This window comes from Myzus persicae, unplaced genomic scaffold (assembly GCF_001856785.1).
Source record: "Myzus persicae strain clone G006 unplaced genomic scaffold, MPER_G0061.0, whole genome shotgun sequence".
NCBI classification, from domain to species: domain Eukaryota; kingdom Metazoa; phylum Arthropoda; class Insecta; order Hemiptera; family Aphididae; genus Myzus; species Myzus persicae.
The window spans coordinates 8765-22610 of NW_019100705.1; the positions used below are offsets into that span (position 1 = coordinate 8765).

At 28.8% G+C, this 13846-nt stretch overlaps 4 protein-coding genes across 6 annotated transcripts; 1 reads left to right on the forward strand and 3 right to left on the reverse strand.

Moving 5' to 3' along the window:
• Nucleotides 1-270: 270 nt before the first annotated feature.
• Nucleotides 271-973, reverse strand: LOC111042573 (staphylococcal nuclease domain-containing protein 1-like). The gene is made up of 2 exons (XM_022327225.1): nt 865-973; nt 271-777 (listed from the first exon to the last, which is right to left on the reverse strand). The coding sequence occupies exon 2, from the start codon at nt 752-754 to the stop codon at nt 461-463; it is 294 nt and encodes a 97-aa protein (XP_022182917.1). The 5' UTR covers nt 755-777; nt 865-973; the 3' UTR covers nt 271-460.
• A 64-nt stretch (nt 974-1037) lies between these two features.
• On the reverse strand, nt 1038-5404 carry LOC111042571 (staphylococcal nuclease domain-containing protein 1-like). Its single transcript, XM_022327222.1, has 5 exons — nt 4823-5404; nt 3161-3270; nt 1897-2063; nt 1680-1812; nt 1038-1108 (listed from the first exon to the last, which is right to left on the reverse strand). Exons 1-4 carry the CDS (start codon nt 4895-4897, stop codon nt 1730-1732), a joined length of 435 nt encoding a protein of 144 aa, XP_022182914.1. The 5' UTR covers nt 4898-5404; the 3' UTR covers nt 1038-1108; nt 1680-1729.
• Nucleotides 5405-5478: 74 nt separating this feature from the next.
• On the forward strand, nt 5479-12632 carry LOC111042570 (WEB family protein At4g27595, chloroplastic-like). Of its 3 annotated transcripts, none has more exons than XM_022327219.1 (12): nt 5479-6003; nt 6872-7133; nt 7417-7629; nt 7695-7854; nt 7923-8039; nt 8310-8440; nt 8519-8717; nt 8785-9384; nt 9523-9651; nt 9708-9890; nt 9985-10170; nt 12452-12632. In XM_022327219.1, exons 3-11 carry the CDS (start codon nt 7553-7555, stop codon nt 10144-10146), a joined length of 1758 nt encoding a protein of 585 aa, XP_022182911.1. In that variant the 5' UTR covers nt 5479-6003; nt 6872-7133; nt 7417-7552; the 3' UTR covers nt 10147-10170; nt 12452-12632. The 3 variants fall into 3 exon arrangements, with proteins under 3 accessions (XP_022182911.1, XP_022182912.1, XP_022182913.1); XM_022327220.1 differs by having other exon boundaries at nt 7048-7133; XM_022327221.1 differs by lacking the exon at nt 6872-7133.
• LOC111042572 (toll-interacting protein-like) lies at nt 10337-12252 on the reverse strand. The gene is made up of 2 exons (XM_022327224.1): nt 12050-12252; nt 10337-10687 (listed from the first exon to the last, which is right to left on the reverse strand). The coding sequence occupies exons 1-2, from the start codon at nt 12092-12094 to the stop codon at nt 10352-10354; spliced, it is 381 nt and encodes a 126-aa protein (XP_022182916.1). The 5' UTR covers nt 12095-12252; the 3' UTR covers nt 10337-10351.
• Nucleotides 12633-13846: the final 1214 nt, after the last annotated feature.

The following is a 13846-nucleotide window of genomic DNA, read 5'->3' on the forward strand; positions in this document are numbered from 1 at the left end:
ATCTGAACAGTCTTTACATTACACATCAGACATAATGATCTTTTACAAAATATTTAAGGCTTAGATTAAGTGGAAAATATTGTAATATCAATTTAACAAATACAAATAAATTTAGTTACAAAAATAACTATACTACAGTTTTTTTTTATTTTTGAAAATCTTACCCCACATGTCTGATACAATTTTTTTTTCAAATTCTACTACATTTATTATATAATTCTAGTCTAAAAATTATAAATAAATAAAAATAAAAATATATAAATGGTTACTATTAGAGAAACTGAAAATATTTTTAACACCACAAAAAATCGATAGGTAGATATTTTTTTATTATAGATATAAGCTGTATAAAATGAGATCAGTACCCGACGGCGACCAGTTTTAGTCGCATTTCCAGACATTTAATAAGTCTATAAGCGAGGCTAGTGCTTTGGAACAAAGCCACGCACATGTACACAACTTAGCCCCAGGGTATTTTATTGTCGTAAGTGTATTCTTCATTTATATTGATGATCTTGTTAATGGACGCATCACGTACAGTGGCAATGGAATATTCTCGATATTCAGGCAACTTAGGTAGCTCCACAAGTACCAATTCTTTGGCATACGGTCCGTCATTTTTAAAAGCCGGTGGCAAATAGGCAGACTCCTCAGCAGTCACCACATCCCTGTTACCATAATCAATAAACAGAACATGTATACTTAGGCCAGCAACCTTTTCTACTTTGACCCGGTACCACTGTTGATCTTCCATAAACTTAGCTGCGCACGTTTCTCCTAAAATTGTATTTAACAAATATGAATATTATTTAACCATCATATAAAAACTAAAAATTACAAAGATGTATATATGTAACAAATTACCTTGTTTTGGACTGTAAGAACCAGCAACAGGAGGGTTAGAATCAAAGTGTTTCCCCAAGTTATCACTAAAACTTTCTAACTTGGGTCCTTTCGATACAGGTTGTCCGTAAACACTCAACTCAGAACTTTTTCTTTAAATACGACATTGCAAGATTGATATGCAAGGCATGAACTCATGAGCCCTTGTCATGATTAATACGATAACAAGATTTGAGTTTTTTAAATCCTTATCATATCAGTCTTACTGAGAACACAATATTAAAAAAAAACATATAGTTTAACTGAGTTATAATAATAGAAGTTAAATTAATTTTTAATTTATACAATTTAACTTTATCTTTTTACTGCATAGAACATAACACAAAAAAACATATATTTTAATTTACACTATACTTATAAAATTTGACTTCCAATAAAGATGGTTAAATATTTAAAAAAAGTGATGAACTTCCTAACATTTTTTTCTAGGACTCAATTTGCTTACTGCTTTATTTTCTCATTAACTTAAATTAAATAGTACCCTTTTTGCAGGACCCAATTATCAATCTCAAAAAGTCGCAACTACGTTTCTTAACTTGAACTAAGTAGAATAGAAGAAAGAATGTACTCGAATAATGTGTACAACTCATCATCGTTTTTTGATATAAAATAGTTATTTGAAGAAATGCTCACCAGTAAAACTACTTAATTTCCATTTGCACCCCCCCCCCTCCCAATGAAATATTATTTATGTTTTATTGTACAGTGAGTATATTTTAAAACTTAATTACAATATTAACTAGTGTAACAAATTAAACCACAAATTAACCTAATACCTTTGAATTAGGATTCCAATTTCTCACGTGAGCCTTGTTCTGACGATTAATTAGCGCTTGAACATCAGGACTTCGTTTTTTGACTTAACAGTAACTAGACCATTTCCCACAAGCTCACTAACAATATTGTTGTCTAAAACGTCAAAAATGTATTTAATTATTTTGTATACATATATTATATTAATATAATTCAACATTGAAAAGTAAATATACTCACCCAATGTTGGGTAAAATATGTCACCATAATATCGATTCATCTTTTCACCTTCAGGTACTTGTCCAGCAGTTTTGAAAAACACCTTTTTTCTAAAAAGATTTTTACGGAGGAACTCACGGACTTCCCATGAAAACGGCTCATCTGTGGATGTTTGATCATTATTTGCTCTAAAAATGATACAACAAAATATATTATTTATCTAAAGTTTAAAATGTTGTTTATTGGCTCAATATTTTATTTTAAATATCAAAAACACCTGAATATTAATAACAACTCACCAAGTAAGTAGTCAGATCAAACATTTCAAAAAATCTTATAATAATATTACATTTTTTTTTTTATTGCTATATCATAACTGTTTTTAACCATATTAAGAGGAACAAACATCATATATTGACAAAATATAATATATTTTAAAATGAATAGGTTATTCATTGGTTTTTTAGGAGGATGTAACACTGCCATTTATTGTCTGTCCTAAAAAAGCTTAACATTGCGATTTATGCTCAGCAGGCCACATGTAAAAATTAGAGCAGATTGACCAACTTTATGGTACAAACATTATCTGTGTTTGTATGTTGGTTTTTTTTTACGATAGTTCAATTTTAAGTGAGTTATGAATACTTTTAATACAAGCATAAATTGCTAAACAAATTGAACTATCATAAAAAACCAACATACAGACACAGATAATGTTCTTACCATCAAGTTTCATAATAGGTCAATTCACTCTAATTTTTAAACTAACAAAGCTATACAATATGTGCTGAGAGTAAATTTCCTATTTTACGCACTTGTTAGACGGAGTCAACAAATGCTAGTGTCATGTTCTCTTATACCTTCATTCACAATAATATCAGGAAGTTTTAGAATTGTCCAATAAAAATAGTTAAATAATAGATCATAGAAGGTTATCACACCACATAAATTGGTGGTAGTCTTAAAAATAAGTCCATTCATGAGTATTCATCAGGTGAGAGTTAATTCATGAGATGTTTTAAGACATTTTTACATTTAGCTCACAAAAATCATTAAGCATCTAAAAATATCCACAAATTCAGTTGGTTAAAAAAATTTGTAATATTGATTTAGCTAAATTATAAATATACAAAATAAGTCAGTTTATAGAAAAACATGCAAAATTGAAAATACTAATTTAAGTTAAGTATTACTTAAACCAAACAAATTTGGGCCAAATGGAAAAGGGATCAAATAAATTAAATTTTTATTTAAATATAAAATATAACTATAATCAAATACTCACGCCCGACGGCCCATCTTGGGAGCAATGATGTGGTTCAGTATAATTTCTTTTTCGCAAGGATGATAATTATACACTTCCTCGCTGATAGTGATGAAACCACTAGAATTAACCTGTAGAATAAGTTTACAGATTAAGATAATAAATTATAAATAGATACAAATATATGCTACATATTTGCATTTAGTTACAGAAAACAATAGGTAAGTAGTAAAAATTAAAAGCTTATTCATATGAGTTTTTATATTATAATTTTTACAATATTTATAGTACCTACCTAGTCATCTATATCATTTATACACATATTAAACTAACATATTACCTAGACTCAGGCCAACGAGAATTATGCCAATACTTTTTGTGCTCTGAACAGACACATAATAGATAAAATATAAAAAATGTATTTTTCAAACCATCATGCTAATTGTGAAACCACGTGGAATTAAATTAGAGTTTGAATAAGGTACAGTTTAAACTTATTTTCATACAATACTTATATATTTGTTAACACAAAGGTATCCAAGCTTTTATATCAATAAACATATAACAAAGATAGGTTAGGTTCTCACAAAAATATTGTTAGCATGAAAAATTATTTCAAAATACTTAAATTTATATTAGTATTGAGGAATAAACGCCTACCTAACCAATTTTTTTAAATGAAAATAAATAATAAGTTATTTTAAATATCAATTGATACATTTAATAAATTAAATTAATACTCATGTAAACCACAATCATTTTTTTTAATGATGAATAATCAAAAGTAGGTACCTATCTATCTTTAAAACAAAATAATATTTGAGAAAGTAGGGCAATGTTTAAAAACTTATCGATGGAGCCTTTCATAATACCCACCTACAAATAGGCAGAATACAATTTATTTACATTTATACCTATTTGAGTTTCAATGGATTAAAACACTTGAAAGTAGGTATACACTTAATATGTTTCGAACAGTATTTTATTACATACTTGTTACACTTAATGGTAATAAAAAAAAAAAAATCCCAAGTGAAAAAAATCCACTATAGAAATTGTGGGGGTACCTCATATCAATTTAACATAACCATGCTTTTAACACTAGTATAAAATGTATTGTTTTCAAATATCAATAAAATCTAGCTATTCATCAATTTGACTTAGGTTCCTATTTATCAGGTGCTGAAATAAAACTTAGTAATGTTTGAAATACCCTTTACCCTCACTGTAAAGCCTGGTCCAGACCTAAAAACATTTGAAAGCAATATATGTTTCTAACATTCATGACGGGAAATTGTAAACATTGTCAAAGACAAATTTTCTTTTGGTCTGGGCAGGGCTTTATAAATAAAGCCAATAGATGAAAACACACAGTACTTGGAAATAATTTATGTTAAGGAAAACAGAGAAACCAGTTATATTTCAAATACCAGCTAACCCCAAATTTCAGAACTTAAGTCGCAGACAAATTGGTTGGATGTTCGACAAAAGACAAAGGTAGTGACACGGGTAAACATGACACAAGACGTCTGGTATGGTCAAGTTAAGTTCGCATTTCTGAAAGGTTGTGGCTACACACATGAAACCCACACCTAACCTGGCGTGTGGGGTAAGTAATACTCTACACAGTAGTCCAGAAAAACGTTGAGTGCGTGTCCGCGTATCGGTGTCGAAACGACGTACCTGTTTGACGATTCCCTCGAAGATCCTGACGGGCTCCTTTGTGCGGGACACGGCACCGGGTGGCTTGTTCGTCATCGTGGCTGGGCTGATAGCGGCGATGCTTGTATGATAATATTGTTAAATGAGGATGGTTCGTAAAACGCCGTGCGTCTCGGCTGCGTGCGTTCCCACGTATTTCGACAAAGGAGGCGACGATCAGGTGTCGTGTGAACGGGTTTTATCGGCGTCGACGATGGTGGATAAACACGATAATCAATTTATATTAAACGAGCGATATTGACAGATTGTGCACGGCAATAGGATGAGATACTACGATACCTCAGCGTTCGACGTGTGCGGAAAACAATTAGTCCGGACGTGCTAGTAGGGTAACAGTGGAAATACCACGAACAGACGAGGTTAGAATGTTGTGTGAACGTACGAACAGAAAAATGACATCTTAAAAACTGATGAAATTAATATGAAACATATTTTATTGAGGCTTAACCGAAACTAGTGCACTGTGAGCTTTGTTGTGCACCCACAACAACACTCGGTTTCTGCACTAATCTGCAGTCTCTCCGAGTACCACCCACCCTGGCACCCTGCCATAAACACTGTTTTCTTTATCACGATGCGCACAGCGCACTGCTGGTAATGTGATCTATATCGCGCACCGAACCGCGATAACAAAGAGCGTTATTTTATTATCGTGGATACTTGATTTTTTGATTTATTTGTTCTTCCATAGGCAGCACTAGATATCAGCGTTGTATTAAAATTGTCCCTCCCTCCATCCACCACCATATAAGTGCCACTTGCCACTTGCCGTTTGACGTCTTGGCGGCGACTTCGATGCTTCATTGTAAATATTTTTACCACTTATATATATAATATTTATAGATCTGTGGTTTTTAATAGTTATTATTGTGTTATTATAATAATATTGTTTGTACTCATAACGATTTATTATTATAGTATTGTACATTTTTAATATTTTGTATTTATATTGATGTCTGATGATTGTTCTATGCTGATAACCCCGTTAACAGTTAGAATACCAAATAGTTAACAGCAGAGCTGATATTGACACCTGTTAAAGTTTTGCTTTATAGTGGTTGTCAATAATTATATCTAACGGATTCATAAACCTCTTCTGACTTATTCAACTCCATCAACATCACTCACATCGACTCCTGTGGGTAAGTGTAAATTTAATCAAGTATCTGAGGGTGAAAACTGTCTTGTCATACTCGCGAATCGTGTATATGTGTGAAATTAGACTTTAACGGGTTGCTGAACAAGTTTTTTCTTGTGAGCGTTGTTAGTAATCCAAGCATTATCCTTCTACTGAACACCTATATAGTGGTGAGGGAATTCTAAAAACTTCAATTTTTTGGTTTGATATACGGTAATACATATTTCACTTTTAGTTTTGTTTGACAATATTTTATTAATGTGCATAATACAGATCCAAAAATATCATCCTTTTTTTACCTCCTATGAATCGCGATATCGCAATTAACTATAAATACTTGATCACTCAAATTGCTTGTCAGTGGAGGCGGGATATAATACTATTTGAAGCAATTGCTTCATAGCTTCATAGCTTCAACATAGTAAATTATCATTTTATTGTAATAAAGGGGATGGTTGGTGGTAAAAATCTTAAAAATGTACAATTTGCTTCAAAGACTCAAAAAGTTTGGGCCGCCACTATTGCTTGTCATCAACATTTAAAGTTTTCTCCTCAACTCCTAAAGTCCAAACATCCAGCATAGATCTAGCCACCTATAAGCTATTGTAGTTTATAAAAACATTATTTTTGTAATATTTAAACATTTGATTCTAAAAATTAAAATTTTAAACCATAAAAATTAAATATGATTTCATAATAAAAATGTTATAATAATATAAATAAATATAACATTTAAAATCATTTATCTTAAAATTACAACTGTTAATAATGAAAAGAAAAGCAAAAGCAGAGGGGAAAATGTGTACTATATTATAATTAAGTAAAGACTATCATAGAAATAATGATGTACCTATTAAATATCAATATTTCAGATAGAATTACCGACCAACATATGTTTACTCGTCATTGTTTGCTATACCACACATAGCACCATACAAAAGAAAGACATAAGCAATTACCTATTTTGTATTTTCGTGTGATCATTATAAATTATAATAATCATAGTTGTTATCGTCGAGGAAATAAACATTTTTTTTTGTTCGATTAGTATAAAAGCAATTCATAACCGTTGGGGTTAAATAAACACCAGGTATACATTGGCTACGTTCACAATATCACGTCTCCTTTTAATTGGTGAGTAGACTTAGTATTAATAATTATGTGAAAGGATTCCTTAACTTTGTTGATATACCGATGAAAAAAACTAAATTATTACATTTTAATATGTTCATAATCTAACTCATGACAAGACGCTTTCAATTTTTTATTATAATTCATTGTTCTTTTTTATAATATTGATAGTGTAGGTGTACTGTTGTGAAGAACCTAACATAAATCTTGTTATTCTTGTTGAGCAAATTATTGAATGTTGATATTCACAATAAATATTTACTTAATGTTTTGTTGTTTTTTACAGTACTGGTGATGATTTGTTGGTATACCTAAAACCGTGTGAAAAATAATTGTATAACATAGTTTTGGTAGTTATGAAAAGGATGAATTAAATTATAGCTTGGTAAACATTCTGTGTAAAATACTACGATAAAGCAGTAATGATTGCACAAGAAATTGTTGAAAATAATATGCTATCACAAAAATCTTCTTCAAACAAAATTATGTACAAAATTGCGTAAGCATATAATTTAAAGTAATTTATAAACAATAATTCTAATTGAGAAATTAAATATTTTTTAGTGCTTTGGAACTTAAACACGAAGAACGAAAAACCCTCATAAATCGATGGGGTTCAGAAAAATGTAAATTACATAACCTAAACATTTTGCTCAAAGATAAACTACTACAAGTACAAAATAATGCAATAAAATTACAATCCAAACTTTTAAACAACAAAAAAGTAAGATTGGTATATACAATTAATTTTTAATTTTAAGCAGTATTTATTTACATGTATAATTTTTTTAGCAACTGAGTTTGTTAAAAATTGAAAATACTCAATTAAATGAACAATTAGATCAAATTAAACATAAAAATGTTTCACTAGAATTTCAAGTTCAAGAAATCCCACAGTTACGACTTAAGGTAATCCGTCATTTAATATTATTTTAAGTATTTAAGACTGCCCACCATATTTTATAGGTTTTCTCTTGTTAGCTCTTTAGACAAAATTTAAAAACATAGTGGTTAACTTCTAGCACATAATTTAAACCCACCTAAAGTATTAAATGAAACTAAGTTTTATCTAAATGGCAAAACCGATAACTTGAGTAGTACTCTTAATTATTAAGAGTATTCTTTAAAAAAATAACTAGTTTTTGAGTTAACCTTTCGATGTATTTTATTGAACTATAGGAACTAGAACTGGAGTCTAAAAATGAACAAATTATTGATCTCTTGCAAAAAATTGATTGTTTGAAAAATGAAAATAAGTATCTTAGAGAGCAAAACAATGAACCTGTTATTGAGCTTGAAGCAACTAAAATGTGTGTATAGTTATATCATTAAGATTTAACTGTTATAAAATGGAGCATTTATTTATATTGGTTTTGTGGTTATTTTAGGTTAGGAAATATGGGTACTGGTAGGGCATTTGATAGTCACGTCAGTAATTTTTCGAAGGAAAAGGATAGTCCTAACTGCTCTGCCAACTGCTTTAGCAAAGTAAAAGAATTGACTACCAAATTGTCTGTTGAGGAAAGTGGAAGTGATTGTGCAAATACATTTGAAACATCTGAGTTTGACTTTGATACATGGAATAAAGTAAGTAAAACATGTAGTAAACTATGAATTTATATGATTGAAAAATTGTTTTCATTTTGTTTGACAGGTTGAAAATGCACAAAGATCAGATCACAAATCACCTCAGACACCATCAATGTTTGCAAAAAATATAAAAACAACTCTGCCTTTTCAATCACAAATTGAATCATGTAATTTAGATAAATTAATTGACTGTATGGAACATTTGAAACAAATGCCAAAATCGGACCATGAACAAAACGAGTCACTAGAATCAAGAAATTTTGTTGAATCTCAAGATAGTTTTATGACTTATTCACCTTTAAACAAATATTCAACTGAGAGGCCATTGAATAAACAATTTGAAAATTCAATAGAAACAGAATTTATGGGTTCTACTTTGTTAGAAATGACAAATGGCAGCATTGAAAAATTGAATCAAATGTACAATCAGTGTAAATCAGAAAATCAGGAGCTCCAATACAAGTGTGCAAAGATTGAAAAGTTCTGGGAATCTAAGTACAATGAAGTATGTGAAATAGCAAACAAAGCACTTAATGAGGCTAAACGGTTGAAAGACGAAGGTAATGACTTGAAACTTACTATGGATGCCTTGAGCAATGAATACTTTGAGTGTGAAGAATATTGGTTACTTAAATTAGAAGAAGAGCGTAAACTAAATAAATTGGTTAGTACTTTTTATTTAAATTGTTTGGATTGTTATTAACTGTATTTGTTTATAAAACTAATTGCCTTATTTTAAGTATAGGTAAAATAATTGTTTATTTTCTTTTTGAAAAATTAGATTTAAATGTTTATATTATAGGAGAAAAAAGTTAGTAATGAAAAACTGAATAATCTAGAAGTCAAGATTAAAGGCTACATTGATATGTTAGAAGAGACAGCTGATAATAAATTGCCTTCAATTGACGAACATGTTGAATTTGAAGAACAAGTAATTATTTTTTCATAGTATTTTTATAAAAGTATTACTTTTTATTTTTTTCACAGATCAATTGCATTCAATTAGAATTTTCTAGTTACTGTATGAAGATAGAAAAAGAAATGGAAAACCTTAAAATTGAAAATGAAAGATTAAAATCTCAAATTGTTATTCCAGTCGACAAAGTTGACCTCGAAGGAGCAAACAGTCAATTCAAAGAAAAATATGAGAAATGCCTAAAAAATGAAAAAGTTTGTTATTTCTATAAAATATAATATATGATTTTCAGTTTATGTTTTTGCATTTTACTTAGACTTTTACTTCTACTATTATACTTTTATTTAGACAAATGGTGAATTTAAGAACAAGCAGTTTGACTTAAAATATAATCATGAAAAATCAGGAATGGAATGCCAAAGTCTAATGCAACAAAGGAACTTACTTAGATATGAAATTTTCCAATTAAAGGAATATCTTAATTTTCTTTCAGTAAGCAGTCACCATTGATGTTGATGTCTATTTTAATAATGGGTAAATTATAATTTAATTCTATGATTTTTTTTCTATTTAGTTGTACGACTTTAAAGTTAAATTTTTATTCCTGCTTATGTTATTTTACTCTGTGATAATTTTAACGTTAAAAATTAAAAATATAATGCATATTAAATTTATATTATAGAAGTATAACAATTAGTAATCTTTTTTAATACATTCAAAATAAATTAGCACTAATTTGAATTACAGTTTTATGCCACTTAGGGGGTTTACCACCATTAGGATCTGTTAGTGTTTCATATACACAATGTCCAATTCTAAGCCATACATATGGATCCATTCTGGTTAATCCATATTTTTTGACAAGCTGCACTAGTACTTTTGTAATGTTTAATCTATTTATTTCATGGTCTCCTTGCACACAAGATAATGCTTGTTGTAGAGCCATGGCAGCTTGCTGGTCTGCAGCTTTTTGTTGCAATCTATTAGTAGAATCATCTAATGAAACCAAGTCTAGGCGTAAGAAGTCTTTGGGTAAATCACCAACATACACCTGCAAAATATGATTATTGTTTTCAATTTAAATTAATTTAATATTAAAATGATAAAAATTATAAGTACTGTTAGTTTTATTTTTTTAATGATGCAGAATAGAATACATTTTATAACATCTATATTATATAAATTTGTAGTTTTAGGCAATAAATGTAATAATGAACATTGATAGTAAATTTAAGTTACTTTAGTTATAAATTAATTATAACAGGTATAACATAATTTAGTTAACAATACTTGAATACTTTATATAGATAAAAACTATTTCATTATATATAATATTTATATTATTTTATGTTTTCCTAAGCTATCATGTAGTAATACCTAAACCTATTAAATATATTTTTTAGGTATTCTGTAGGTAATTATTATTTTCGTTAATTTGTAAAATGGCATCAATTTTAATACGCCCATAGATTTACAGGAATGAATATATTTTTTTTTAAATCCAACAGGTGTACATAGTATATAAACAATATTAATATGAAGACCTTGATGCAAGAGACAATCAGTTATTATTTATTATGATAGATTATGACTTATAAAGCATTGTTGAGGAACGAGAATAAGTACCATAGGGCATAGACACATAAACATTGGTTTTGTCAATGACACACAGACTTTGAATTAACCAAGTTAAATAGAATCTATTATAATATTAAGTTTAATGTATAAAGTGAGCAAATTAGTATATTATATTTCTGCCATTGTAGTGTTTGAACATATTTAGTATGTTCTAATATCAAGTTGACTAAAATTATACATTTTAATCAATGCCTAAATAACATAACCTAATAACTTCAAACTTTAATCTAATTTGTGTAAAAGCAAAGAAATATATATCCCAGAAGTGTCTTAAGCTAAACTGGTTTAAAATTATCCCTCTTTAGTCTTTATCCCACACTGGGCTAATGAGTCATATACCTTAATGATAAAAATCTAAAGTCCTGGTGCATTTTTTTTTCACTTGTGTTTAGCCTATTTAATTTCTAGATTATGTTCACAAATTTAATACTAAATTTACATACATTAGAAAATACAGACTTCCACCATAAATTTTTATTACGTTAAGTATACAAAAAACATTTATTTTTATTTTCATACTGAATTGTTATTGTTCTTTTGAATATCTAAACCCACTAAATAATATTGAGTTAAGTCTTGAAATTACTTGAATCAATAGGTATGAAGCAATATAAAATAAATGGGAAGGTTAAAAATGAATGAAAATAATATACAGTTTAATTAGCCAAAAGTAAATAGCAATTAACAAATATTACAATATTTGAAAGTAACGGTTAATAGTAATCAAAGCCTAAAGTAGTTATACAATATATTGGATTGTTGAATATTAATTTACCCTTTTTCGTCTCTCATCGTTCACCCTTGTAGTAACAGATTCCATGGTTTAAAATTTGTGGAACAATCCTGGCACGTATTAATTTGTCATAACACACAATTGAAATAAAAATGTACACAAATGTTCATTTGATGTTTGTATAATGTTCTTTTATTTGTTTTTGTTGACACGAAGTTCGCAATTGCGTATTTGAGTCTACAGTGTTAGTGTTGATAAAAAAAATACGTACACACAGTTTTAGAATAACATTAATGATTATAATTTATTAGTCACCCAATAACTAATATTTATAATTGTTATCACGCGAAAATATTTAAATACCTTCCGTATGTCTATGATCTGCACCCAATCATAATGTAGAGAATTATATTGTAATTTTCATGTTTTTGATTTTTTACACAGGTGTACTATGCGCCTTGGCCAACAACTGCGAGGAAGCCATGTATAAGAAATTAGCGATTGGATTGTGTGCCTAGAACAGTAGTACCCCTCTGATTGAAGTAGACAGCAACAAAACTTTAGGGGAATTTAGCGGACTGTGTAAGTACGACAACAACGGCCAAGCCAGGAAAGTGATAGGATGTTCATGCGTGGTTGTCAAACATTTCGGAGATGACACACAAGAATTGGACACTTTGTTAGAGATTTTGAAAAAAAAAGAATTTTGCGTAGATCAATAAAACCAAATATTTTTTATTTAAATGTTAAACTTGTGTTTTTCTTTATAATGGATAATTGAGAACATCAGCATGACACAGATTATATATATAGACTATATATCATCCATACAAAATAATACATAAATGTTATTCAAATTTGTAACTTTGTTGTTTTATAATTTGAGTTGGGTTCAGGTATACTAAATATTATGAACAGAGTGTCATAACTGCATCCATTTTTTTTAAACAATATTTGTAAGTTATAACAATTAAATATGCTGTATTTTACTTTAATGATACTAATATTACCAACACCTTGTTGTGGTAATTATGATAAATCCATATAGCATTACGTAATAGTCTTGGTTAGATTTATATTCCAACATACCATACTAAATTCTTATGATGGATTAAATGTGATCACTAATATTTAGTATCATTACTAACTAGTTGTACAATAATTACATGTTGGATAGGATGACTTTTTTAAATGGTTTCTATTGTACTAACCAAAATAACTTAAAAGTAAGAATTTTAATAAGTCTCAGTCTGTTCCTTTTTAAGTTTATAAACCCTCAAAATTTTGCCTCAAAATGGGAATTTCGAGAGTATGTAATAAACAAGTGACAAATTGTATGTGGTAGATATAATCTCTCATCTTCTTGATGATATGATCATTGAAGTTACAGTAGATTATAAGATAGATCTAATTAATTTTTCCATTGATAACTACAAGAATGCATGGGTATTAAAATGTTAAAATTATTTTGTCTCTGAAAAGTAATAACTATGATATCAATGAAAAAAATGAAGATTGAAATAAATAATCTTGATGTTATTTTATACTTGATAAAATCTTATAATGTATAGTAGGTGAGCATTAAACGGGTATACATAAAAATTAACTCTTGAAGGTACCATACACTATCACAATCCTAAATATTTATCAATGTTAACAGCTGCCGATTTTCGTACCACGTTTGTCATACCTACCCTGTTTATAATTGATATTTATAATAGTTTTATTATTTTCGGCAATATTGAGTGTAGAATTTTTAAAATATTAAGACTTTTTGTCTTCCCAAATGACTCATATATACAGTATAACAAACTGCTATAGTATACATAACAAATACCT